This window comes from Chaetodon auriga, chromosome 5, assembly GCF_051107435.1.
Source record: "Chaetodon auriga isolate fChaAug3 chromosome 5, fChaAug3.hap1, whole genome shotgun sequence".
In the NCBI taxonomy this organism is placed as follows: domain Eukaryota; kingdom Metazoa; phylum Chordata; class Actinopteri; order Chaetodontiformes; family Chaetodontidae; genus Chaetodon; species Chaetodon auriga.
In genome coordinates, this window is record NC_135078.1 from 1,625,316 (window position 1) to 1,651,093 (window position 25,778).

General features: G+C 42.5%; 1 protein-coding gene across 2 annotated transcripts in view; it reads left to right on the forward strand.

The window, feature by feature from the left end:
- The window catches only part of npr3 (natriuretic peptide receptor 3), a 49,793-nt gene extending 27,621 nt beyond the window's left edge, over positions 1-22,172 (forward strand). Inside the window, exons 5-9 of one of the 2 annotated variants that reach the window (XR_013077160.1) lie at positions 3,844-3,938; positions 4,865-4,982; positions 5,093-5,177; positions 20,818-20,923; positions 21,091-22,172. Coding sequence is in view for 1 of the 2 variants with exons in the window: in XM_076730199.1 (XP_076586314.1) it covers positions 3,844-3,938; positions 4,865-4,982; positions 5,093-5,177; positions 10,551-10,662 (410 nt within the window). In the remaining variant the exon portion in view is untranslated. Of the gene's footprint in view, positions 1-3,843; positions 3,939-4,864; positions 4,983-5,092; positions 5,178-10,550; positions 11,986-20,817; positions 20,924-21,090 lie in introns of those variants that run through there. The other variant, XM_076730199.1, reaches the window with a different exon arrangement.
- The last annotated feature ends 3,606 nt before the right edge of the window (positions 22,173-25,778 follow it).

Sequence of the window (25,778 nt, forward strand, 5' to 3'; positions counted from 1 at the left end):
ATTTTAATAGTCCCTGTCATACAGAAGAACATAACTGTGAGAGAGATTACTCTCATAATATTTCGTTAAGTTGGATTTGATCTAACAGGGTGTGAGTGTTTCTGTGACTTCCTGTCGAGACTGTGAAAGCTGTTTTTGTCAGTGCCCCCTCTGCCACCGCCTGCTATAATCCACTTTCCAGGCAAGGTGCAGCTCATCTTGAACGAACCTACTGACTTCATGGCAGTATTAAACTTCCTGTTTGCATTACCCAAAGCATGATTGAAACTTCTCAGTTTTCTTGTCCAACTGTGGCTGGAGCAGAAATTCACAACATGACATTCACAATGTAAAGCAAAATTACTTAATTATCACTTTGTGAATTTCCATCCTGCAATTATCACATCAAAAAGTAAACCATACCAAAGGTAAGCCACTACTCTGCTGATGCTAATGCTAACAGCTTCTCGCTGGCCAACATACTAACAGACAGAAAACTGGTCAGTGCAAATGTGCAAGGAGATGTCAGAAACAATTTTTTGTGGAATAATTGAACACTTTGACATTTTTTTTTTTATTAGTCACTTCTGACCTTACAAGAGCAAGTTTAAATAACCATGAATCACACACTCACAATCTCAAATACAAGTGGTCTGACTTTGGAAAATTCAGCAACTAGCTACAAACTTGAGTGTTCAGCCTGAAAGCTCAAGATTCTGGGGATACCCATGGGAGAAGAAGATAAATCAACTGAATTCATTTATGAATTCATCCCGAAATTGCTTGCAACAGAGCACTTCCCAGAGCTGATACTTTGCCATGGCCAATGGCAACCCCTGGAATACAAGGGGAAGACTACAGTCATCCTCCTGGATTATAACAACAAGGTGTTGTTTCAACATTGTGCGTTTCGGGACATGCAAGATGAAGGAGTCAAGCATAGCCTGTGTTACACAGCGAAGCTATGCATCCATCATCCAAACAGAGCATCCACTATCTTCACGTGGTTTATAAAATTTATTCATTGTTACATTTTTCAGTCATGGCAAGTAAGAAAAACTTTGTTTTTGTAACTGTGCTGGATAAATATTTTAATTGTTTAGCTGTGCCAGTGTATGCAGTGTATACTACCGAGTTACCTGTTGAATATAATTCCATAATATCACAGGCTGCGCAAAACCTCTCACTGTTATTTTATATTGGCATTGCTGTGCCAAGTATTAACATGACATGGAATGTACAGTAAATAAGTATTTTCTTACTTGCATTTGATGTTACTTTATACTTCAACCACCATTTAACATTTTACTGCATTTCCGAAAATATTGTACTTTTTACTTTACTACATTTATATCTGTAGTTACAACTTATTTTGTAAATTGGGATTGTACATAAAGAAATTTATGATGTGTACATAAAATATGATGTGTTATTATAGATTAAACTACCCAACAGCATGTATAGTAGAAAAAAGTTTTTCCAGATCTGTTACCCTGCTTCACCAAAACCTGGCTTGGTGAGCACATTGCGGACAGTATACAACATCTGCCTGTCTTCCAACCCAGAAAGAGCAGACCGCATAATGGAGCTATCACAGGAAACGAGGGGAAGAGGAATCTATTTCTACAATAATGAATGTAAATGTTCAAATGTAACAGTGATAAGGATAACATGCAGTCCTTACTGTTTTCATTGACACTATTCTGTTTCCAAAGTTTCTTTGTTTTTTCTGGGCAGTTTTCCCATCTTAGGCCTGTGTTAGTGAGGCATTACAACACCTAGCTGATCAGATAACTTCCATGAAGCACAACACCCAGACTCCCGCTCACTGTTTTTGACAAATTGCACATTCAGTGTACAGTAGCAAAGAGAAGCTACACTGAAAAGCTGAAAAGCAGGGTTTCAGCTAACGAACCTGCTTCAGTGTCGAGAGGCCTTCAGGACATCACCAGCTACAGAAAACCAACCCAAACATTCACATGCCTCACCCACTCAGACTCAGACATCACACCACCAACTTCAACCCCTGCCACCCCCTCAACCCTACACTGACCACCCACCTGCACTGTGATCTGTGAAGAGGATGTTTGTCTGCCTATTCATACACAGAAAATCAGTAAGGCATCAGCCTCATGTTTGAAAGCCTGTACTGACCAGCTGACCATCTTCACACAGATTATTAGAGCTGTGTGAAGTCCTGCCAGCTCACTTACCCTTCTCACAGACATCGATTTGGCCTTTTTGCTTCCTCCACTGCTGGCTTTAAGGCAGAACAACAGTTCCATCCCATTCTGTATTTTTTTAAACAGCATGGAATAACATCAATATCCCAGCCTTGAACAGGCTGTATAAAAGAGGCTAATGACTAATAGAATCCTTTGAGAGACTGTTGTTAGGCCATCTGAAAGTCAACACAGGCCTCCTGCTGAACCCCTGCAGTTTACCTACCTGGGAAACAGGTCAGTGGATGATGCTGTCAACATGGGACTGTACAACTTCCTGCGAAGTACCTTAACTCCCTGGTGACATATGCAGGGATCCTGTTTGTGGTCTTCAACTTAGCATTCAGCACCATCATCCCAGAAATCCATGACAGTGCCAAATCATGACAAAAGTTGTCCCAGGACATTTCCATACAGAGCAAGTCTAGACCACACTCTTTAATGTATAGAGACCCAATAATTACACCCATTTGGCGACGGTGGCTAGAAAAACTTTCTTTTAACAGGTAGAAATCTCGAATGGAACCACTCTATGGGTGGGCGGCCATCTTCCTCGACTGGTTGGGTGTAGAGATAGAAAGAATTGATCACAAACTTCCTGATCGAGGTAGCAGATGAGGCTATTACATTAATCATTCAATATTTATTCCAGCAATCTGCACTCTTACGTTACTGTATTCTTGTTTACTATTTACCGGAACAGTTTCACTTGTATATAGACACTGTAGGTTGTTGTTCATTGTTCTTTTACAGTATATCTATTTATAAACACCTCTATGTTCTCGTGCATTTTGTTCAGCATTGTTGTCCTTGCTGATTTCCATCTACGTTCCTGAAAAATGTTTTTCAAACTGTGGGTAACATTGAGAGCAATGAAAAACTAGAGTCAAATTCCTTGTATGTGTACTCATACTCATACCCAAAAAGCTGATTCTGATTCTGACCAGAGGCTGCTGAATTGTCAGTGTATGTGATCTACTTCCTTCAGATGGCGGCAGGAAATTAATGAACTAAAGCTTTTCATACTGAGCAGAGCATCTGTGAACAAACTGACTGAACATACTGTAAGAATTACTCAGGTTAATTTCTAAATAGCCCTGCAATCGACTGGCGACCGGTTCAGGGTGTACCCTGATAAAATTACCAGTGGCAGCAGAGTAACATTATACCAGAAACAGATGTGGCTCTGAGATGTCTATTCTCTCAATGTCTAAAACACCAATAATAAGCTTTTTCACAGCTTCATTTAAATGGACCTCCAACCTGTTTGTGCCTTGTCACCAAAATACCACACAGACAGGTTATTTCAAGATAATGAAAATACTAAACTGTCAAAGCACTACCAACACTTGTCATTACACCACCACAAAATCAAAGTCTTGTCGGTGGTAATTCATGGTCACTGAAGGTCCTTCGAGTTCTCAGCAAATAGGATAAGAATAGGCGTATAGTAGAGACTGACAATTATCTACCCACACTTGAATCTGTGTACTGAGTTTCAAAGTTGAATAGCCCTACATCTCGTGGTTTAAAATGTATTCATACTTACTGTTGGGTTAGGTTTGACAAGCAGGTTTTACTATCAGTTGGACATAAAGTGACTCCTAAATGATGTTCTCATTGTTTTCATGATGGTGGACAGGAATTGCTGGCCAGGTATCCATAGATGTCAATGGTGACAGAAATGGGGATTTCTCGTTGATGGCCATGACCAATGTTGAGGCAGGAACGTATGAGGTAAGAAGAAGCAAAATTCCAACATTGTGGTGATCTATCCCCAAGGTGCTCCAGTACTTAAGAACTGTTCCTAAGCTCATTAAAGTGGTATACAAGAGGCCCCCTAACCTATGTAACATGCCGGTGACAGCAGCCCTCCATTGCCAACAATGCCATTTCACACAAAAAACTGCTCAAATACCCGTGTGGATTTGCATACATCAGTCAAACCTCCAGGTCTTTAAAATTTCGATCTGAAACAATATAAAATCCAGTCCTGTGGCTGTACACTTTTCCAAGGTAAAACACAAAATTTCCACTTTCAGATATGTGGGTATTGAAGTAATCAAACATCCATGCAGAAAGGGAGACATATAATCTGTGCTCTTTAAATGTGAACTCTTAATTTTGACAATTTCTGTACCTTGTCACATCTCTAACAGCAACACTGCCATTTTGTATATTTTGTTCTTCATTTCTGAATATTCTACTTTACATATGGTCTTACTTTTTTCTTCCTATAACAGATAAATAGAGGCACCACTAATGGGTACTATATGTAATGGCTATTTAGTCCTTTATGGAATACAAACAGTTGGGGGTACATGATTTGTATATACTGTGATTTTCTTTATGTACATTTTGTATAGATATAATGTGGGTATACAAATTTATGTATGCCTTTAATATGAACTAATGGTAATTTGTAAACAGTGTGGTATGTCATGTTTGTGGATTATGGGTAATTAACAGTACTTATCAGAAGTCTGAGAAGAGCCTTTTGCTTGGATGTCACAGCTAATAAAAATCCTTTTAATGGGAGCTACTTGGTGTGCGGATCTGTTTCAACTATCCCCAAGGTGCTAACATCTCCCCTAACAGGCAGAAGATGGTAAATATGCTTGTGGAAATTTAACTAGATGATTGTATGGTATGCTAATTTACAGGTGGTGGCCAACTACTTTGGTGCAAATGGAACTTTTCAGCTGCTGCCTGCCTTCAGCACTGACCATTTCACCCTGAGAGGAAGATACAATGCACATGCAGAGATACCAGACAAATCATGTAAATTAACACTAATGTTCACTGAAACTTGTGAAAATTGACTTGGAATTTTTACATTAGCTACAGTGTGTATGATGCATGTTTTAAACAATAACTGCTCTTCCAAACAGGTGGGCTAGGAGTATCAGCTTTGACTGGAGTCATAGTGGGAGCTGTTCTGGGAGCTGCTATGCTTATAGCATTCTACTTTTTCAGGTAACAATAGATGATATTTACCTTGTCATCTATACTGATACAGCATTGTCACATTCACATACTGTCGGCTGATGTCACGCTGAGGATGGAAAGCTCAAATGCTGTTGTCAAAAGGATAATCTTGTACCACTGTGTTCCAGGTTGCAAGTCATATACTTGTATAGAATAAAAAATAGTTACAATTTCACCCCTCCTCAATTGATAAGCAACTGAAAAGACAATGGATAGTGAAATTTTGGAATGACATATTTAAAAAATCAAAAAAAAAAAAAAAAAAAAAAAGCAACCTTTAGACAACAGCTAACAGCATTCAACCACTTTCTAAGACTTTATTGATCCCACACCGAGGAAATTGAGTCGTTACAGCCAGCAATAATAAAAAAGAAAAAACAGTACAGTGAAGTGAAGCTTAAGTGAAGGGTGAAGATAAATAGCATGAAGGACAAAGAATAAATTTGTATATGAACATTATGCACAGAATATAAAAATACTAATTTACATAAAAATACTACTGCCCATAAGAACTACCAATGCCATTTGTTGAAATTGTACTTGAGAAATACTGTTGCATAAAAAGAACATTGAACTGCACAAGTGTATGTATATCTACAATATGTACAGTTTCTAAAAAACACTGTTGCCAGTGTGGGTAATAAATACAGTGTCATTACACAGTTGGAAAAAAATACTTTTATATTTTTAATATTATGTATGTAATGGTATTTCACCAGATGTAATGGATAATGTGAGAATGTATTAGCATAGATAACAGAAGTACAAAAAAAAAACAAAAAAAACAAAAACAAAAAACAAAACAAAACAGGAGGTTTATGATGTAGAATTGGAAAAAAAACAGCACCAATACTGTGCTACATTACATGATGCTGGAATTGAACAGTGTGACAGCTGTTGGGATGAAGGACCTGCGGTAGCATTCTATCTGACATACTGGATGCAGCAGTCTGTTGCTGAAGGAACTGCTTAAGCAGCTCCCCACTGTCTCATGCAGGGGGTGAGATGTTTGTCCATGATCATTGTCAGCTTGGCTAACATCCTCCTCTCACCCAGGGGGGAGGTGCACTGTTATCGCAGTGATGTGCCAGAATTCCCTCACAAGATAATATGGCTGAATGTACTGCTCTTTTACACTGATGTGCCCTGGGTTACATGATTTGTTTTTCACAAACATTGCTATGCCCCCACCTTTCCTCTTACCGCTCTCCTTCACTCTCCTGTCCACTCTCTCAGCAGTTGAAAATTGTCCCATGACACATGTAAGTCTGGCATGAGTTCATGTAACCAAATGTCTGTGAAGCAAATGAGACTACACTCTTCCATCTTATTAGGGAGAGATCTCATGTTCCCCATAATAAGAGACGGTATGGATGGTTTATACTATCATACATTTTCATTTATACTCTCATGAAATAAAGGTCATAGTAGACCCCAGGAGAAGGTCATTTTGTCTTTCACAGCCATGCTGAAGAAGAGGATGCAGGGAGGTGAAGGTTTACATGCCGACTGTGGGTAAAAGGCTTAAAAGTGTGTTTCACTTGGTGAAAGAGCCGTATTTTCATTTTTTGTTTTTAGAATGGGGTCAGTCTGGGTATGTCAGTGTGAATGTGTCTGGTTTCAGAGTCGGAAATGGATATTACAGCGCAATTTATACCAACTGTGCCAACTGGTTCGTGAGCCAGTTCTCTAGAAAACAGGCCCTTTTCCACGCTCTCCTTATCTTTTTCTATTTCACATTTGCATCACCAACTCTTAGCACCCACTCTCTTGCACAATTATTATTATTATTATTGTTATTATTATAGCATTAGGGGTCTAAGCCTGCAGACCCTTACTGGGGACTTGCCCTGGCCGGGATTTGAACATCTGATTTGCTCAACGACCTTTGACCTTGATTTGAAAGGTGATGACATGACCATCACACAATCTGGCTGCTATAGTACTGTATGCATGTGTGTTTGTATGTATGTACATATCAGAATCAGAATCAGAAAAAGCTTTATTGCCAAGAATGCTTTTACACATACGAGGAATTTTTTCTGGTGAAATTGGTGCATGACACATCTACTAAAATATGACACGTCTACTAAAATAAGAGCATAAAAAATAACAATTTAAATATATATACACAAGTCTGTTATTGTTAGAAACACAGTACTGTTTTTCAGAAAGAAGTCCCAGTTGAGCGTTAATGTAACGCATAGAGTTATATTTATATCAGTCAATGTGACAGGATGAGTCCGAGGTGGAATGTGAAGAGTGTCAGGGGGGGTTCCGGGCCTTGTTGGTAAGGCTGACAGCAGACGGGAAAAAACTGTTCTTGTGGCGTGAGGTTTTGGTCCTGATGGACCGCAGCCTCCTGCCAGAGGGGAGTGGCTCAAAGAGTTTGTGTCCGGGGTGAGAGGGATCAGCCACAATCTTTTCTGCACGCCTCAGGGTCCTGGAGGCGTACAGGTCCTGAAGAGATGGTAGATTGCAGCCAATCACCTTCTCTGCAGACCGAATGACACGCTGCAGTCTGCCCTTGTCCTTGGCGATGGCAGCAGCGTACCAGATGGTGATGGAGGAGGTGAGGATGGACTCAATGATGGCTGTGTAGAAGTGCACCATCATTGTCTTTGGCAGGCTGAATTTCTTCAGCTGCCGTAGGAAGTACATCCTCTGCTGTGCTTTCCTGATGAGGGAGCTGATGTTCGGCTCCCACTTGAGGTCCTGGGAGATGATAGTTCCCAGGAAGCGGAAAGACTCCACAGTGTCAATAGTGGAGTCACAGAGGGTGATGGGGGCGGGTGAGGCTGAGTTCTTCCTGTAGTCCACAACCATCTCCACTGTCTTTAGAGCATTTAGCTCCAGGTTGTTCTGATTGCACCAGGTCACCAGATGGTCAACCTCCCACCTGTAGGCAGACTCGTCGCCATCAGAGATGAGTCCGATGAGGGTGGTGTCGTCCGCAAACTTCAGGAGCTTGACAGACTGGTGACTGGAGGTGCAGCTGTTCGTGTACAGGGAGAAGAGCAGAGGAGAAAGAACACAGCCCTGGGGGGATCCGGTGCTGATGGTCTTAGCGTCAGAGAGGTGTTTCCCCAGCTTCACGCACTGTTTCCTGTCAGACAGGAAGTCTGTGATCCACCTGCAGGTGGAGTCAGGCACGCTCAGCTGGGAGAGCTTCTCCTGAAGCAGAGTTGGGACGATGGTGTTGAAGGCAGAGCTGAAATCCACAAACAGGATCCTGGCGTAGGTTCCTGCGGAGTCCAGGTGCTGGAGGATGAAGTGGAGGGCCAAGTTGACTGCATCGTCTACAGACCTGTTGGCTCTGTAGGCAAACTGCAGGGGGTCCAGGAGAGGGTCAGTGATGTCTCTGATGTGTGAGAGCACAAGGCGCTCAAAGGACTTCATGACCACAGAGGTCAGGGCGACGGGTCTGAAGTCATTAAGTCCTGTGGTCCTTGGCTTCTTGGGAACAGGGATGATGGTTGAAGACTTGAAGCAGGCTGGCACGTGACATGTCTCCAGTGAGGTGTTAAAAATGTCTGTGAACACTGGGGACAGCTGATCAGCGCAGTGCTTCAAGGCAGATGGGGAGACAGAATCCGGTCCAGCTGCTTTCCGGGGGTTCTGTCTCCTGAAGAGTCTGTTGACGTCCCTTTCATGGATGGAAAGAGTCGTCACTGAGGTAGGTGGGGAGGGGGAGGGGGGGGCCTTTAAGGTGGGCATTGGTGGAGGTGACTGGAGCTGGAGCTGTTCAGAGGTGTCGTGGGGGATGGTTGCTGGACTGTCCCTTTGTCTTTCAAAGCGGCAGTAGAACTGGTTCAGGTCGTTGGCTAGGCGTCGATCGTTGATGGAGTGGGGGGCTTTAGGCTTGAAGTTAGTGATCTGCCTGAGCCCTTTCCAGACAGACGCAGAGTCGTTAGCTGAGAATTGGTGTTGGAGCTTCTCAGAGTACAGCCGTTTAGCCTCTTTCACCGCCTTGCTAAACTTGTACTTCGGCTCTTTGTATCTGTCTTTGTCCCCACTCCTGAAGGCCTCTTCCTTTGCCAACCTTAGCTGCCTGAGTTGGGCTGTGAACCAGGGTTTGTCATTGTTGTAACTCACCCTGGTGCGTGATGGAACACAGCAGTCCTCACAGAAGCTGATGTAGGACGTCACAGTCTCCGTGTACTCATCCAGGCTGTTGGTAGCAGTCCTGAACACATCCCAGTCAGTAGAGTCCAAACACACCTGGAGATCCTCCACAGCCTCACTGGTCCACTTCCTTGATGTCCTCACTACAGGTTTGCAGAGCTTTAGTTTCTGCCTGTACGCAGGAATCAGGTGCACCATGACGTGGTCAGAGTGGCCCAGTGCAGCACGGGGGACGGCGTGATAAGCATCCCTGACGGTGGTGTAACAGTGATCCAGAATGTTCTCCTCTCTGGTCGGGCATTTGATAATATATGATATATATCTATGTCTGTGCATGTGTGTGTGTGCGTGTGTGTGTGTGTGTGTGTGTGTATGTGTGTTTAGTGCTGTATATTTTGTCCAGTATCAATAAGTAAAAGACATTGAGTTGTCAGGAGGGTGTTTTTATTCCACACCAAACCAGCAATTGGTTAGTGACAATAGTGTCCATATGTTGCAAGGCCATATTATGTTTGACACCTCCAAAAAGTTCAAGTTTTTCTTGGCATGTACACATGCTTGAGACACAAGCATCATATGCATGCACACTGCACATCACATGCACACAAAGCCCATGTGTAATGTTCATATAGGTTGCATCCAAGCACATCAGAAGTTAGTTTTTTGTGTGAAGAAGTTGGCAAGACATGCCTGTCATGCCTTATGTTATGTTACATTGCAAACTATAGTATATCCAGTGCATTTACTTCCAGGCCTAAATAAATGTTCAAAATCTGTGGTATTTATGGTAATGTTATCTAGGAAGTCACTGAATGCTAACATTGGCTATTATCTGTGTTTGAATATTAACTTTTGCTGTTGTCTAACAGTAGTTAATAGCTTAACTGTTCCTCAACAGTAGCAAATGGGTTACAAATATATTGTTTACCTTGAAATATGTTCCGATGTCACTCAAGATTTTCCCTGTTATTTGACTTTCAGTTGCTGATCAATTAGGAAGAGGTGAAATGATAACAATTTAACTGTGCTAGCTGTGCTAGCTGTTTAAGTACAGTCCATGTGTGTAGGTTAAGGCAGAATAAAACAAGTTACTTTGTGACATACAATGGATTTTTACAATACAGTTTTCTTTACTATTTAGCTGAGTAAGATTTTAAGATAACTGAAAGGAATGATCATGAAAGTGAAAAGTCTGAAAAAAAGATTTTACCTTTAATATGATTAATTCCTCTGCAGAAAAAACTACAGGATTACCATTGAGCGTCGCATACATAGTGAGGAGTGTGATACTGGGAAGCACCGTCAGTTGCGAGAGGACTCCATCAGATCGAACCTCTCAGCAGCGTGATCGGCAGCAGCAGCAGTCCTTTCACAGAGAACAACACATCTGAATGTGACCAAAGACTTTGCAGTGGTTGCCAGTGGTTCCATGCTGTTAAAAGTTAGACTTTTTGTGTTTGTGTCTTTTTAACAATTTAACTTTTTATAACTCAGGACAATTTTCACAAAGCACCACTTACTTGGATTTTACTCTATACAAAGGTATATGATTGTATTAGTGAATGGAAAGCTTTGATTATAATATTCTTTAAGTTTTTTTTTTTTTTTTTTTTTAAGACTTTATTTTATTTTCAGATTGTGGTTACCTGTGCTGTGAATGATTCAGAACTGACAGTGTATCTGCCTTGGCATGAATTAGTAGGGTGGGTGAGGTCAACTTTTGCATTTTCTGTTATCGGACAAATATAGGCCTCATTTCTATGGTAGTAAACAAAAATACCCGAGCAAAACATTGAGGAAATGATAAAACTAGCGCTAACCAAGGGACATGGGCTAGAGCTATATCTATAGGCTATAAGCTACTGATATCGAGCTACTGATATTTTCATCCGACTGTAACCTTGCTGAGATTCAGCAGACTCCATATAGATCTAATTTCTAATTCCTAACTGTGCACATGTTGCTCTTAAAATGAGAAACACTGTGTCACATATCATCTTAAATGTACATCTCTTCTTTGCCTTTAGATGGCCTGATTTTCCTTTAGAAATGAGTCTATTTAATAAATTTAATTTGCTACCTGCATGAGAAATTGTGGTACTACTTTTCGATAAGGCCTGTTTTATAAAGTATGCTTTATTGATGCTTAATGAATTAATTATTAATGCTTTATGGAACAGTAATAAGCCAGTAATAAGAACAACTTGTGTTGGGTTGTATTCATGTGGGCTTAACTGCTAACCATCCTCCCAGTGCATTAAAGGAAAATTATGATTTATAACAACTTGGGGGTGGGTGTGTGTGTATGTGTGTGTGTGTGGGGGGGTGTTTATCGGTAATGATCATCTGATCTTCTGATCACAAAAGGTGTTGTTATTAATGGATTATTACTGACACACTCATTAATCAATGTCATTAGCAAAGGCACAAGTTCCAAATTGTAAACTGCTTATAAAATAGTTAGAATCAGATAGCGGAATCATAAAAAATTGTGATATTCATGACAGATAATTATATTTATTAGTTATTAAGGCATTGTGAAATGCTTTCCATAAACAGTAGAGACTGCATGGAAAAAAGTGTTTCACTCCACATTTGTGACCTTTAGTTTTTTTAGCCAACTCTTTGTCATTTGGGTTGTGTTATTCACATAATATTTGAGGTAAAGGTTTTTATAGAAGCAAAATAAAGACTGTGACACATTCACTTGCTTTATTTAAAGCTCTGTAAAAATATTATAATAATGACTTGATCTGGTATGGTAGGGTAGTGACCTTAATGTGTTTAAATTACTGTATGTTATTTATAATATCAGAATTAACTGTTTTTCTCTCAGTAGAATTTCTAGTGATTCTATGAAACTTAATTGTTATTTGGTTATTATATGATGTCATAGTTGTAACACACACACACAAACAAACACAAAACACACAATTGTCTTATATTTAACATATCTATATTTATTCTCTCTTGAAGTTTTGGGGTGTATTAATGGTGTACTGTTCACCATAATTCCAAATGGAAGACAAAAATAACTTAGGAAAGACTACAGGTCGCCTGATTATCTTTATAAGTTTGAACATCAAGTCTTTAAATCATCCCATGAAACGTAGAAAAGTACCCACACAGCTTAATCATGTCAAGGCTGATATCTCATTCTTCCAAAAGATTCATCTCCATACTGCTGACCAATTCAGACTGAAAGGTGGTTGGATTGATAGGACAAGCGTACGATTCCAACCAAGGTGAGATGGCTAGCAATCTGAATCAGTAAGAATGTACCTTTCCATGTGATGTCTAGCATGAATGTGACCCCATGTGGCATTATATTATTATTGTTGGCATCATACAAAGGACTTGTTTCTGTACTAGTCTTATTAGATCTTAGTGTTACATTCAATACTATTGACCATGGTATCCTATTGCAGAGACTGGAACACTTCATTGGCATTAAGAGAACTGCACTAAGCTAGTTTAAAGCCTACTTTTCAGATCGTGCTCAGTTTGTACATGTTAATGATGACTCCTCTGTACATACTAAAGCCAGCTACGGAGTTCTGCAGGGTTCTGTGCTTAGACCAGTACTATTCACCTTATATATGGTTCCCTTAGGGAACATTATCAGGAAACACTCAATAAATTTTCATTGCTATGCAGATGATACCCAGCTATATTTATCAATGAAGCCACAAGAAAAGTGTGTCTTCAGTACATAAAGACCTGGATGACCTGCAATTTTCTGTTGCTAAACTAGGACAAAACTGAAGTTATAGTACTAGGTCCTAAACATCTTAGAAACTCACTTTCTGATGATGTAGCAGTTATGGATGGCATTGCGTTGGCCTCTAGTACCACTGTAAAGAATCTGGGAGTTATCTTTGATCAGGATTTGTCCTTTAACTCCCATAGAAAACATATTTCAAGGGCTGCCTTTTTTCACCTGCACAACATTGCAAAAATCAGGCACATCCTGTCTCAAAACGATGCACTCTGCACTGACTCCTTGTAAGATTTAGAATAGAATTTAAAGTCCTCCTCCTTATGTACAAAGCCATAAATGGTAAGGCACCATCTTATCTTAAAGAGCTCATAGTACCTTATTACCCCACTAGAACACTGTGTTCCCAGAATGCAGGCTTACTTATGGTTCCTAAAATCTCCAAAAGCAGATTGGGAGCCAGAGCCTTTAACTATCAAGCTCCTCTCCTGTGGAACCATCTTTTAGTCTTTGTCTGGGAGGCAGACACTTTCTCTACATTTAAGAGTAGGCTTAAAACTTTCCTTTTTGATAAATCTTATAGTTAGGGCTGGCTCAGGCTTGCCTTGGACTAGTTATGCTGCTATAGGATTAGACTGTCAGGGGACCTCCAAAGATACCCCAAGCTCCTCTGTTCCTCTCTCCCTCTCCATCTGCACACTTTCATGTCCTACCTACCACGACGTGTTACTAACTTTGCTTCTTCCCCGGAGTCTCTGTGCTTTGTCGTCTCACAGTTTCCCATGGATAGTGGCTGAACCTGGATTGTGGATTATAACTACGTCTCCTGCCATGCCCTGCCTGACATCCACGGCAACTGCTACTACTATTAGTCATACGTCTATAATTATTGCATCCACTGTCTCTCTGTCTGTCTCTCTCACCCAACTGGTTGAGGCAGATGGCTGCCACCCAGAGCCTGGTTCTGCCTTAGGTTTCTGCCTGTTAAAAGGAAGTTTTTCCTTGCCACTGTCGCCAAGTGCTTGCTCATGAGGGATTTGTTGGGTCTCTGTAGATAAAAGAGTTTGGTCTGGAACAGCTCTACATGGAACATGTCCTGAGACAACTTTGTGTGATTGTTGTGATTTGGCGCTATATAAATAACAATTGAATTGAATTGGTCATTTGTACAGATTCCCAGTTACTTTAGCTAACATTCATGGCCAAAATTGGGATGATAATGCTTTTTTCTTTTACAACATCTCCTGTCTTCCTAACATGGATACACACCATCACATTCTAGATAAGGACACAAACTGTGTACACTCTAGTGATGGGAATTCCGGCTCTTTTTAGAGAACCGGCTCTTTCTGCTCACTAAAAAGAGCCGGTTCTTTCGGCTCCCAAACGGCTCTTCAGATTTTTTTGTTGCTTTAATCGATATATTACCAATAATAATGTAACATTATGCACAAAATGAATGAATAATGTAAAAAAAAAAAAGTATTATACTACTATATTATAAATATGCCTTTATTTTTTCACTCTACAGTGAACTTTTAACTATTTTAAACTTTTAACTTTTTTATACTAAGCAACTTTAAAGCCAAGCAACACAGAATCCCTGAAAAACACACGACACAACAAAATGTAAATTCAAAATATTTACTTTTCAGTGCAACAATAAATAAACTATGAAATACAAGAACAAACTTTTAGCTTTTTTATACTTAACAAATTAAAAGTGAAACACAGGATCCCTGAAAAACACACAACGAAATATAAATTAAAATATTTACTCTACAGATCTACAAAAAATAAATTATAAAATACAAAACAAATTTAGCTTTTTATATACTCAGTTACATACATGCAGACAATGCACTCTGCTTTGGAGCCATCAATATAATTAAAGTGAGTCCAGATTTGGCTCCTTTTCCTGCTTTCACTCATTTCTGGACTTACTTTTTGTTGGTAAATGTCCTCCGTTTTGCACTCTCTCTCCTCTCTTGACCCTTTCGTGTGCTGCTGCTGCTGCTGTGTGTGTGTGTGTGTGTGTGTGTGTGTAACTGCCGCCCCTCCCCCCTCTGCTCAGCGCACTAAGCGGCGCAGACACAGAGACGACACCACGCATATTGACCAATCACGTGCGGCTTCAAGAGAAAAAAAGCGAGAGAAAAAAAAAGCGTCTCGGAGCCGGCCCCCCACCAATCAGGAGCCGGCTCCCGTCGTTCACTTCAAAGAGCCGGCTCTAAGAGCCGTTACGTTCGCGAACGACACATCACTAGTACACTCTCAACTTCTGAACCAAAATTGGTACAATCAATCCATCTTTTTCTTCAGACATATGGCATAACTGATTTGTGGCACTTCTGTAACCCTTCATCTAGAGGCTATTCCTTTTTCAGTCTGTCTTTTTCATGCCTGTCTAATTGTCTGATTGTTTTCAATCGCAATTTGTCATTTCGCAGACGCTTTTATCCAAAGCGATGTGGATATGCAATTTTCATACATCACAAGCAAGGTTCTAGATGGGAGAGAACAACAAGAGTAAGTGCCCTAATGCAACTTTCTGGTGCAACTGGACATAGGTGCTACGAGACAGTACTATGAAGTAATGCATAGAGTGCATAGAGAGAAAAAATTTTATTTATTTATTGTTTTTTAAAAAAGAAGGTGTTCAGTGAAGAGCTTGGTGTTTTTCTAAAGATCGAGAGGGACTCGGCTCAGTTTGGTAGCTCATTCCACCACCGGAAAACCACAGAAGAAAAGAGTTTAGCTAGGGACTTAGGCGCCGTTCCTGGGCAGAGCGTAGTGAGTGGGAGGGAGCATACACCTGAATGAGGGAGTTCAGGTAGGTCAGAGTGGTTTTGGTGGCAATTTTGTAGGCAAGCATCAAGGACTTATACTTGATGCAGGCAGCAACTGGGAGCCAGTGGAGGGATATGAACAGTGACATGCGCTTGTTTGGGCTGGTTAAAGACCAGGTGAGCCGCCACATTCTGGATCATCTGCAAGGGTTTTAACGAGCATGCTGGGAGCCCTGCCAGTAAGGAATTACAGTAGTCGGGGCGTGATGGCACCAGCGCTTGTACTAGAAGTTGTGTTGCATGCTCAGTCAGGTAGGGTCTGATCTTCTTGATGTTGTACAGGGCAAGTTGGCAACAGAGGTCATATACTCTTTAAAAGTTAGTTGGTCATCCATAATGACAGATTTTGCGGGAGTGAGCAGAGCCGAGTAAAGCTGGATACTCATCTGTTGTATAGACTGGCCTGTGTTTTCACTTGTCTCATTAGTTCTCCCTCCCCAGCGTATTAAATCCATGTGTTTCCCTTAGTCTTTGCCAGTTCATCCCTTGTACATATGGTGTCAAGAGTTCCAGCATTCTCGTCAGAGTTTCCTTGGGTTTCCTGTGTGTTTGGACTTTTTCTTTGTTTTTCCCCTGGACCTTGCATGTTTTTAGATGTTTGAACTCTGCTTCCTTTCTATTGGATTTTGTTTGCTTTATGAACTTATTACTTTTGTTTTGACCCTCTCCTGCCTCATCCTTCCATAATTCCGTAAGAGTCTTTTTATTTGATTTACTCTATTGACTCTAAGAGTCAGCTAAGAGGCATAGAAGCTCTAGTCCTTGTCATTCACTCTAAGGCCTGGTTTTTGGTTCCCTGACGAGATTATTACAGGCAATGGGTAATTTCAAAAACAGGCTGGAGAACTTGAGTTCCTCCAGTGGCTCCAATTCTGGCCCTTGCATAAAATCAGTTATCTCTTCTTCAGTCCTGATTTGGCCCCCAAGATGGCCCCCTGCAAGAAAGAATAGGGTTTCCTGACGACGTTGTGCCTCACCTTGCCCAGCTCCTCATCCTCACTGCTGCCCAGTGTCCCAGAGGTCTCGCTGCCCAGCGTCTCGGTCTACGTCTCTCCAGTTCCTGGGTTGAGCACTGCCAAGTATACTCCTGATCAACAATCGTCTGATTGACATCTACTCTATCTGTGATCCGGCCAACAACCAGCCTGTGGTGCAGTGATCCCCTGAGCTGCAGCTATCTTCAGTTACTGTGCTGCAGTCATCTCCTGAGCTGAGCTGCTATTGTGGCTGCCTCCAGTTTCTGAGCTGCAGCAATCCACTGACCCAAAGCTGCAAGCTATCTCCAGAAAATGCTGACCTGCACCATTCTTCAGTGGTGGGAGTTCATCAATGACCTGCTTCCCTTGCCTCACCACATCCCTCACCAGCCTTCAGTCCTGCCGTCCTATTGCCGGCCTCCAGTCCAGCTGTCCCGTGGCCAGCCTCCTGTCCTGCAGTCCTGTCACCAGTCTCCTGTCCTGCTGTCCTGTTGCCAGCTTCCTGCTTAGGTTCCCTGCCACTGATCGTTGGTCCTGACACACTTCAGCAGCTTCTAAAGGGGACCTGTCAACACTGTTGGCCTTCCAGCTCAATTTCTATGGATTTATTACCTTGGTTTTGATTCTCACCCTTGTGTACTTATTTGTTAGTTGCCATTTTATCTGAATAAATTTCTGGAACTACAACAGGTCCACCTTGTCTGGTCTGTGCTCAGGTGAAATCCTTGTTTCTCCGTGACACAACAACACATGGAGACGTAACCCTTTGCTTCTTTCAGAATAAACTTTTGTAAATTCTTTTAAATCTGAAATTGGCCATAATCAGACTCTGGGAATGTCATACTCAATGGTCAGGGAATGACTGAAGGCAGTGTTTTTTTGGATATAAATAAAGGAATATTGAATTAAATACTTTAGGGGACATGTCATCTCATATTGCGCAATGTGAAAGAAAGCCAGCACTTAACAACTTAAGCAGCTGACTCAGCATGGCTCCTATGAGCATGGAGAGAAGGCTGGGAAAATGTAAGCATGTCAAAATACATCAGGTCACCAATTTGAAATTTGTGGTGATCTAAAACAAATGATGTTCCTGATTATAGAATACCCCACTATCAAAGTAGTAGGTAGGACAAAGAAGATGATGGCTGTGCATTCTCAGGGCAAGAGAGTGTCAAAGTCTGCTTCTCTCCTGTTGTTGAAGTCACTGACTGAAGCTGGGGTTTATAGGCAGTCCCAACAGGATTCCTTGCTCTGTTACAAGGCACAGAGGGCCTCCAGAATGTCTGAGTGAATGTCTGTTGTGACAGGAGGGGGAGGTCACTGTTGCGGATAAAAAACACTAATTTGACTTTACAGTACCGATGGGATGTTGCGAGCTGCAAGACCATCAGCTGGCTGGACCAGAGAGTTGTCAGACAGGGCTGCATAGTGTTGGAAAGGCTTAGATTAGGTGGTGAGGCAGCCCCAGCCAAGTCTCTCTTGTGACCAGAGACCACCACTTTGGACCAGCATTACTGGTGGTAAGGTGTTGAGCAGGGGGATGGCCATGGACAAGTGGATGGATCCCACAGAGATGTGCCCTTAATGGCTGCACTAAAAGGCAGTCCCAGGTACTATTCACAACTTTTACCGATGGAAAACCAAAAAGAATGGTTCGAAGTGAGTCGAGGCAAAAGGTCTACCATCTCTTGTCTTTTTTGAATAACAAAAAAAAGGAAGAAAAAATAAAAAAATATATATTCATACATCTGTGACCAAGGTCAAACGTCAGTCAAACTGATTTTTCTTCCTTTGCTAACCATATGGCCTATGTGAGAGTTGTGTATTAAGTAAAGAAATTTTGAAGAGAACCAGAAGTAGTTTAGTGAATGCAATGTTAAAGCAGTCATGAATGCTTTACTACAATTGAATTTTTAGACTACAGTTTGCAGCAGCCTATCTCAACAATGGATAATAATTCTAAAATGGTATCTGTTGTGTTTTTTTGTTGGAGACCATCAGAGCTTTCTCCAGTAAGATTATTTCTTAATTGTCATTTAAACAAGAACTGTGGTATCCATAATAATGGTAGACAAATAAAGAAACCTGATTTCCCTAGTTTGATTTGTTCCAGAGAACTCTTGGTCATGTATACAGGTGCTTTTCAACTAGACATGCACATGGCAAAGACTGTGGCACAGCTGGAGGATGAAAGGAGAGATTATTACATTGGTGTGTCCTCATATTTAAAAAGAGTCAGAATGAAACTGACAGAAAGCAGTCTCTAGAAGTTGTTAATAACTAATTTTCTAATGATTCTGTCTGGGAATAAGCTTGTACATGCTGCTGCAATACAGTGTGGCCACTACAACAACAGAAAACAGAGGCATGAGAGTGCTTAAGAAAGAACATCCATACAATTATGTATTCATCATGATTATGACGCCATCATCACGCGGCGACATACTCTGACGCTCGGAATACAGACACGCTAGCCTGTCCTAGCTAAATGATCTAAAATTGATACACTTCATCAAGCTGCAAAGGTTATCTCGGTTTGGATAACATTGCACGAGCAGCAATCATCCAAGAGGCCTGTTGCTTTTGTACTCTCAACATTTCTGAGAAAATCCAGTGCTAGCATCTGCTAGCATTAGCATATCCATAGCCGACGCCACTGGCTCGGCCCACCTGCTCCCCTGTCCACTGTTCAGCCCCACAACAGTCATCGTGGAGGACAGCATCATCCGCAGTGTCTGCTTCTTCAACGCCACCACACAATGTTTTCCCGGAGCCACCGTCGCCTTCATTACGGACAAACTCAATGAACTGCTCCAGTCCATGCCATCCTCCATAACCCGGATTATCATTCACATCGGCACAGCTCGGTGACAGTCCGAATTAACAAAAAAGGATTTTAAAGACCTCTTCTGTCATGATTCAGTTTTTGTGTTCTCCCCCTGACATTGTTTTCTTACCTCCATGGTCCATGCCATTGACGGAAAGTTACTGGAAATAGTTACACACAAGACCGAGCCGCTTAAGTTAATCCTCTCCAGCAACCACCACAAGTACATTGAACTATTTGTTATTACCTCTCCTCTAACCTCTGCTGTTTTGGGCATCCTCTGGCTCAAGAAGTATAATCAGCACATTGACTGGGCCACCGCCACCATCTGCAACTGGAGTCTACACTGCCACGCTCACTGTCTCCAGTCCACTGTCCCAGCACAGTCCCCCACTCCATCCCAGTCACCAGAGGTAATCGATTTATCTAACGTTCCCACCGGGTACCACGACCTACGCGAGGTTTTTAGCAAGACCTCTGCTTGCACACTTCCCCCCCCAGAGACCTTATGACTGTGCAACAGATTTACTTCCTGGTGCACCTCTCCCCACCAAACGTCTTTATAATCTCTCCAAGCCTGAAAGGGAGGCCATGGAGAAATACATTACGGACTCTGTGGCGGCTGGTCTCATCCGGCCGTCATCTTCTCCTGTGGGGGCAGGATTTTTTTGTTGTTGAAAAAAAGGACAAGACTCTGCACCCCTGTATAGATTATACAGGCCTAAATGAAATCACAGTTAAAAACAAGTATCCTCTCCCTCTCATAGACTTGGCTTTCTTTCTACATGACACATGCATCTTCTCCAAGCTGGACCTGAGGATCGCCTACAATTCTGCGAGGGGGACGAGTGGAAGACGGTGTTTAACACCCATCTAGGTCACTTTGAGTATTTAGTTATGCCATTCGGCCTGACCAACACCCTTGTAGTTTTTCAGTCTCTTGTGAACGATGCGTTAAGAGACCTACTTAACAGAGTCGTCTTCGTGCATCTAGATGATATACTGATTTTTTTCTCGCACCCTCGAAGAACACATTGCTCATGTCCAAGATGTGCTGCAGAGGCTACGAGAAAACAAACTGTTTGTAAAAGCCGAGAAATGTGAGTTTCATGTGCCCTCTGTTTCTTAGGTTATGTGGTGGAGAAGGGACAACTTTGGGCTGACCCTTGGAAGGTGGAAGCGGTCAAGGGGTGGCCAGTCCCTGCTACCCGGAAGGAACTGCAGCGCTTTCTCAGGTTTGCCAATTTCTACAGAGGATTTATCATAAATTATAGCCGCATAGCGGCCCCGCTCTCTCAACTTACCTCCACTAAGGTCAGTTTTGTCTGGTCTCCAGCTGCAGATTCTGCGTTTGAGAAACTCAAATCCATGTTTACTAACGCTCCTGTTCTCATCCACCCAGATCCTGAGCAGCAGTTTGTGGTTGAGGTTGATGCCTTGGACTCCGGGGTCGGGGCCGTCCTCTCCCAGCGCCTCCCTGCAGACAACAAGCTCCACCCCTGTGCCTTCTTCTCCTGTTGGCTCTCCCCCGCGGAGCGCAATTATGACGTGGGGAACTGGGAGCTGCTGGCAGTAGTTCTGGCTCTGCAGCAGTGGTGACACTGGCTAGAGGGGGCTGCACAACCCTTCATTGTCTGGACCGATCCTATCTCCACACGGCTCGACGGCTGAACTCCCGCCAGGCTCAGTGGGCACTCTTCCTGGGCTGTTTCCACTTCACCCTCACCTACCGTCCTGGTTCCAGGAACGTGAAGCCGGACGCCCTCTCCCGGCAATTCATCCTGGAGGGGAGGGAGACCGACAACGAGACCATCCTCTCTCCCAACTGTGTGGTGGGGGTGGTCCGGTGGCAAGTGGAGCAGGAGGTCCAAGACACCCTTCAGGGCCAGCGGGTGCCGGATGGCTGTCCCCTGGGGTGGCTATTCATTCCTCTGGCGGCCAGATTTTCGGTACTCACGTGTTTGGCGAGAGACCAGAGCCGCCCTCGGGAGGACAGCCGAGCGCAATCGGCGGCGGCAGATCGTCATCAGGTCCCTGCGCGTAACTATTGGGTGGATCAGCAAGTTTGGCTCTCATCCCGAGATCTTCCCCTCCAAACAGACTCCTGCAAGTTAGCGCCAAGATACATTGGCCTGTATCCTGTGGAGAAAGTTGTCAACCCCAGCGCCGTCCGGCTCAGCCTCCCTGCTTCCCTCAACGTCCACCGGGTTTTCCATGTCTCCCTCCTCAAGCCCGTCAAGGACAGCCCTCTCCAGCCCCCAGCTCCGCCGCCGCCTCCCGATTGGGAGGGGTACGGCCTCGAGGAGCACTCCTGGATCTCTCGCGCTCCCTCATCCTCGTCCCACAACTGCTGCGGGGCTTCTACCTCAGGTTCCTGGACAAGCCTGGTAGGACGCCAGGTAGCGTCCCTTGGGGGGGTCATTATTCAGTTTTTGTGTTGTCCCTCCGACATTGTTTGCAGCGCGTGAGAGAGAGGCGGGGGGCCGATCTCCTCAGGAGCGAGCTTCACCTGACACACCTGCTCTTCATCAGCAATCAGCCGGCTTCTTAAGCCAGCTCCAGATGGATTCCCGTGCCAGACTATTTTCTATGCTCTAGCCATACGAGTCTTGCTCCCTTAGACAATCTCCTGCCTCTCTCAGTGAGTATTTAGCGTTCAATTGGTCTCAGTATTGTTCTCTAGTGAGTTTGTTCCTGGACACTTTGAGTTTCTTCTCCTTCCCGAGCAAGTTATCGTCCTCGTGGTGTTTTTGTGTTTTTGTCATTTTTCCCTCTATGGTGATTTTTAGTCTGTTTGACTTTGAAGGAGTTTTTCCCTGTTAAGGTGATTTTCTGTTCAATAAACAATTTTTATACGACTCTGCAACTGGGCCCTGGCTCTTCCTGTCTGCATGTAACATCTTGAGCCTCCTGGAGTCATGCTGGAAGAGGGTCTTCATCAGCGGGCCCATACCGGCCCACTCCTGCGGTGCTGAGTGGTTCGTCAGACTCCTCAGCTTGAACACCTGGCTCCAGCACACCTGCACATCACACAACCTGGTTTTTATTGACAATTTCAACCTTGTCTGGAATCGCCCTTCCTTTTATCGCCACGACGGACTTCATCTGAGTACACTGGGCAGCTCAGTTTTAGCAGGTAACATTCACCACGCGGTCCAATCACACCGACGTGATTGATTACCTGTACATCACACACACACACCCCACACACGGAAGTACCACACAGCACCACCCACACCATCCCAACCATCATCTCCTACAGATCGCACAAACCCAGGACTGTTTTTAGACCATGCACACACACTGTCATTACATCGTTTCACTACGATGAGTGCACATTAACGTGGCAGTGCTGAATGTGCGCTTTCTTTTAAGCAAGACTTTTTTAATGAATGATGTGATTTTAGATTATAAATTAGACTGTCTTCTTTTAACCGAGACATGGCTTGGCACTGACGCACCTGTTGTTCTCACTGAGGCTTCCCCACCAAATTTTAATTTTTTATTCTCTACTAGAGGGGATAGAAAAGGAGGTGCAACTGCTTCAATCACAAATAACGCACTGACTTCTAATGGAGTAGTATCTTTAAACAGTTTTACATCATTTGAGCACCATGCGATTGTTTTTAGCAGCCCTCCTATTCTCTGTATTAGTGTATATAGACCACCCCATCACTCTAGCTCTATTATCAGCAAATTCTCTGAACTTTTATCAATCATTCACACCTCTTATAACAGGATTTTAACTGGTGATTTTAATCTGCATGTTGATGACACCTCAGATCCAATATCCAGAGAATTTGTAAACCTTTTAAATTGTCTAGATTTTGAGCCGTACATCACACAGCCAACTCACAACAGAGGACACATCCTGGACCTGGTCATAACCAATGGCCTGTCCATTGATGTGTTCTCTGTTGTTGACCTGGCTGTGTCTGACCACTACTGTGTGTTTTTTAACATCACCAGTTTTAACCAGCGGGAGGCCCCGGTGAGAACAGTGAGAAGGCGCTACCTAACTTCTGAAGTGGCTGCAAATTCTATTGAGATTTTACTCACTCCTGCTGAAATTTTACCTGGACCCTGTGATTTTATCGTTGATAATTTTAACAGCAAACTGAAGTCCACTCTCGACTCAGTAACTCCACTTTTAACCAAAACAATAAAAAGAAAACCTATACCCCTGTGGAGAAACAACGATAAAATACATGAACTGAAAAGACTTTGCAGGAGTGCCGAGAGGAGATGGAGGAAATCAAAATTAACAGTTCACCATGAGACTATACGGCAACAACTCAAAACCTACAATAACGCAGTCAAACAGGCAAGAATTTCTCATTTCTCACAACTCATCATAGTCCACCTTTGATATTTTAACAAGCACAAATTTTAATAAAGCTTTTAACATGCCATCAGATGTTCTTTGTGAGAACTTTGCAGACCACTTTAGAACCAAAATCAAGGACATCAGATCCAGCCTTTTATCCCAATAAGTTTTATCTGTTAACATGCCTGAATTGTTGTCCTTGCCTGAGGAAACAATGGAGAGCTTTGCCCTGGTTGATGCGAGGACACTTCGTTGAGTTTTCTCCCAAGTAAACCCAACAACCTGCCTTTTAGATCCAATTCCCACATCACTTTTAAAATCACTTTATGGATTCTTTGAGGAACAGCTTTTAAACATTTTGAATTGCTCTCTTCAGACGGGTGTCTTCCCCACCGCCTTTAAAACAGCTGTGGTCAAGCCCCTTTTGAAGAAGAGCACTCTAGACCCCAACGTTTTTAATAACTACCAACCTGTATCCAACTTACCCTTTTTCAGTAAAATTGTAGAAAAACTGGTTTTTAACCAAATCAACGACTTTTTAAACAAAAACAACATTTTAGAGAAACATCAGTCGGGTTTTAGGATGAACCACAGTACTGAGACAGCACTTTTAAAGATTTTAAATGACAACAGGTGGAACTTAGATAACAAGAAACTCACAGTCTCTACTGGATCTAAGCGCCGCCTCTGATACAGTAGACCATCACATTTTATTTAATAGACACCTGGTTGGCCTCTCTGGTACTGTTTTTAACTGGTTCCACTCTTATCTCACAGAGTGATGTTTTTATGTAAGTATGGATACTTGTTCCTCAGGAACCCATGAAGTTAGGTGTGGGGTTCCCCACAGCTCAATTTTAGATCCAATTCTTTTTAATCTTTATATGCTTCCTCTGGGGGACATGATCAGGAGACACGACATCAGTTTCCATAACTACGCTGACGATACACAGCTATACATTGCCATGTCTCCTGATGACACAGGGCCAATAGATACCCTTTTTAACTGCATTTTAGATATCAAGTCATGGATGGCAGGGAATTTCCTACAGCTCAACCAGGACCAAACAGAGGTTTTAGTTATAGGTCCTGAAGGACTACATGATTTTAAATCAACACAATCTGTTTAAATCCTTGTGGTGATTTTTGACTCCGAGCTGACTTTTATCCCACATATCAAAAATATAACAAAAAAAAGGCTTTTATCATCTTAAGAACATAGCCAGAGTCCGCCTGTTTCTCTCTCAGGCCAGCACAGAGGTGCGAATGCATGCTTTTATTTCCTGTCATTTAGATTGCTGTAATGCCCTGCTCTCTGGTCTTCCCAAAAAGAGTATTTCAAACCTCCAATTACTTCAAAACTCAGCTGCATGCATACTGACGAAGACCAGAGAGCAGGCCCACATTACACCCGTTTTACAGTCGCTGCATTGGCTCCCTGTCCACTTCAGGATCGATTTTAAGGTTCTTCTACTAGTTTTTAAATGTCTTAACAGCCTTGCGCCCTCTTACTTATCTGACCTGCTTTTACCGTATCAACCCTCGCGGACCCTGAGGTCCTCCGGCACCGGCCTTTTACCCATACCAAAAGCCAGAACTAAAACCCATGTTGAGGTGAAAAAAGAAGGTTAAAGACACAGCTTTTTAATCAGCCTTTTAACTGACCTTTAAATTCTCTTACGTTCTTATCATTTATCTTATGTTGATGCCTTTTCATTTGCTGTTTTATATTCTGTTGAATTTTGTCCTATTTAATCTACTTT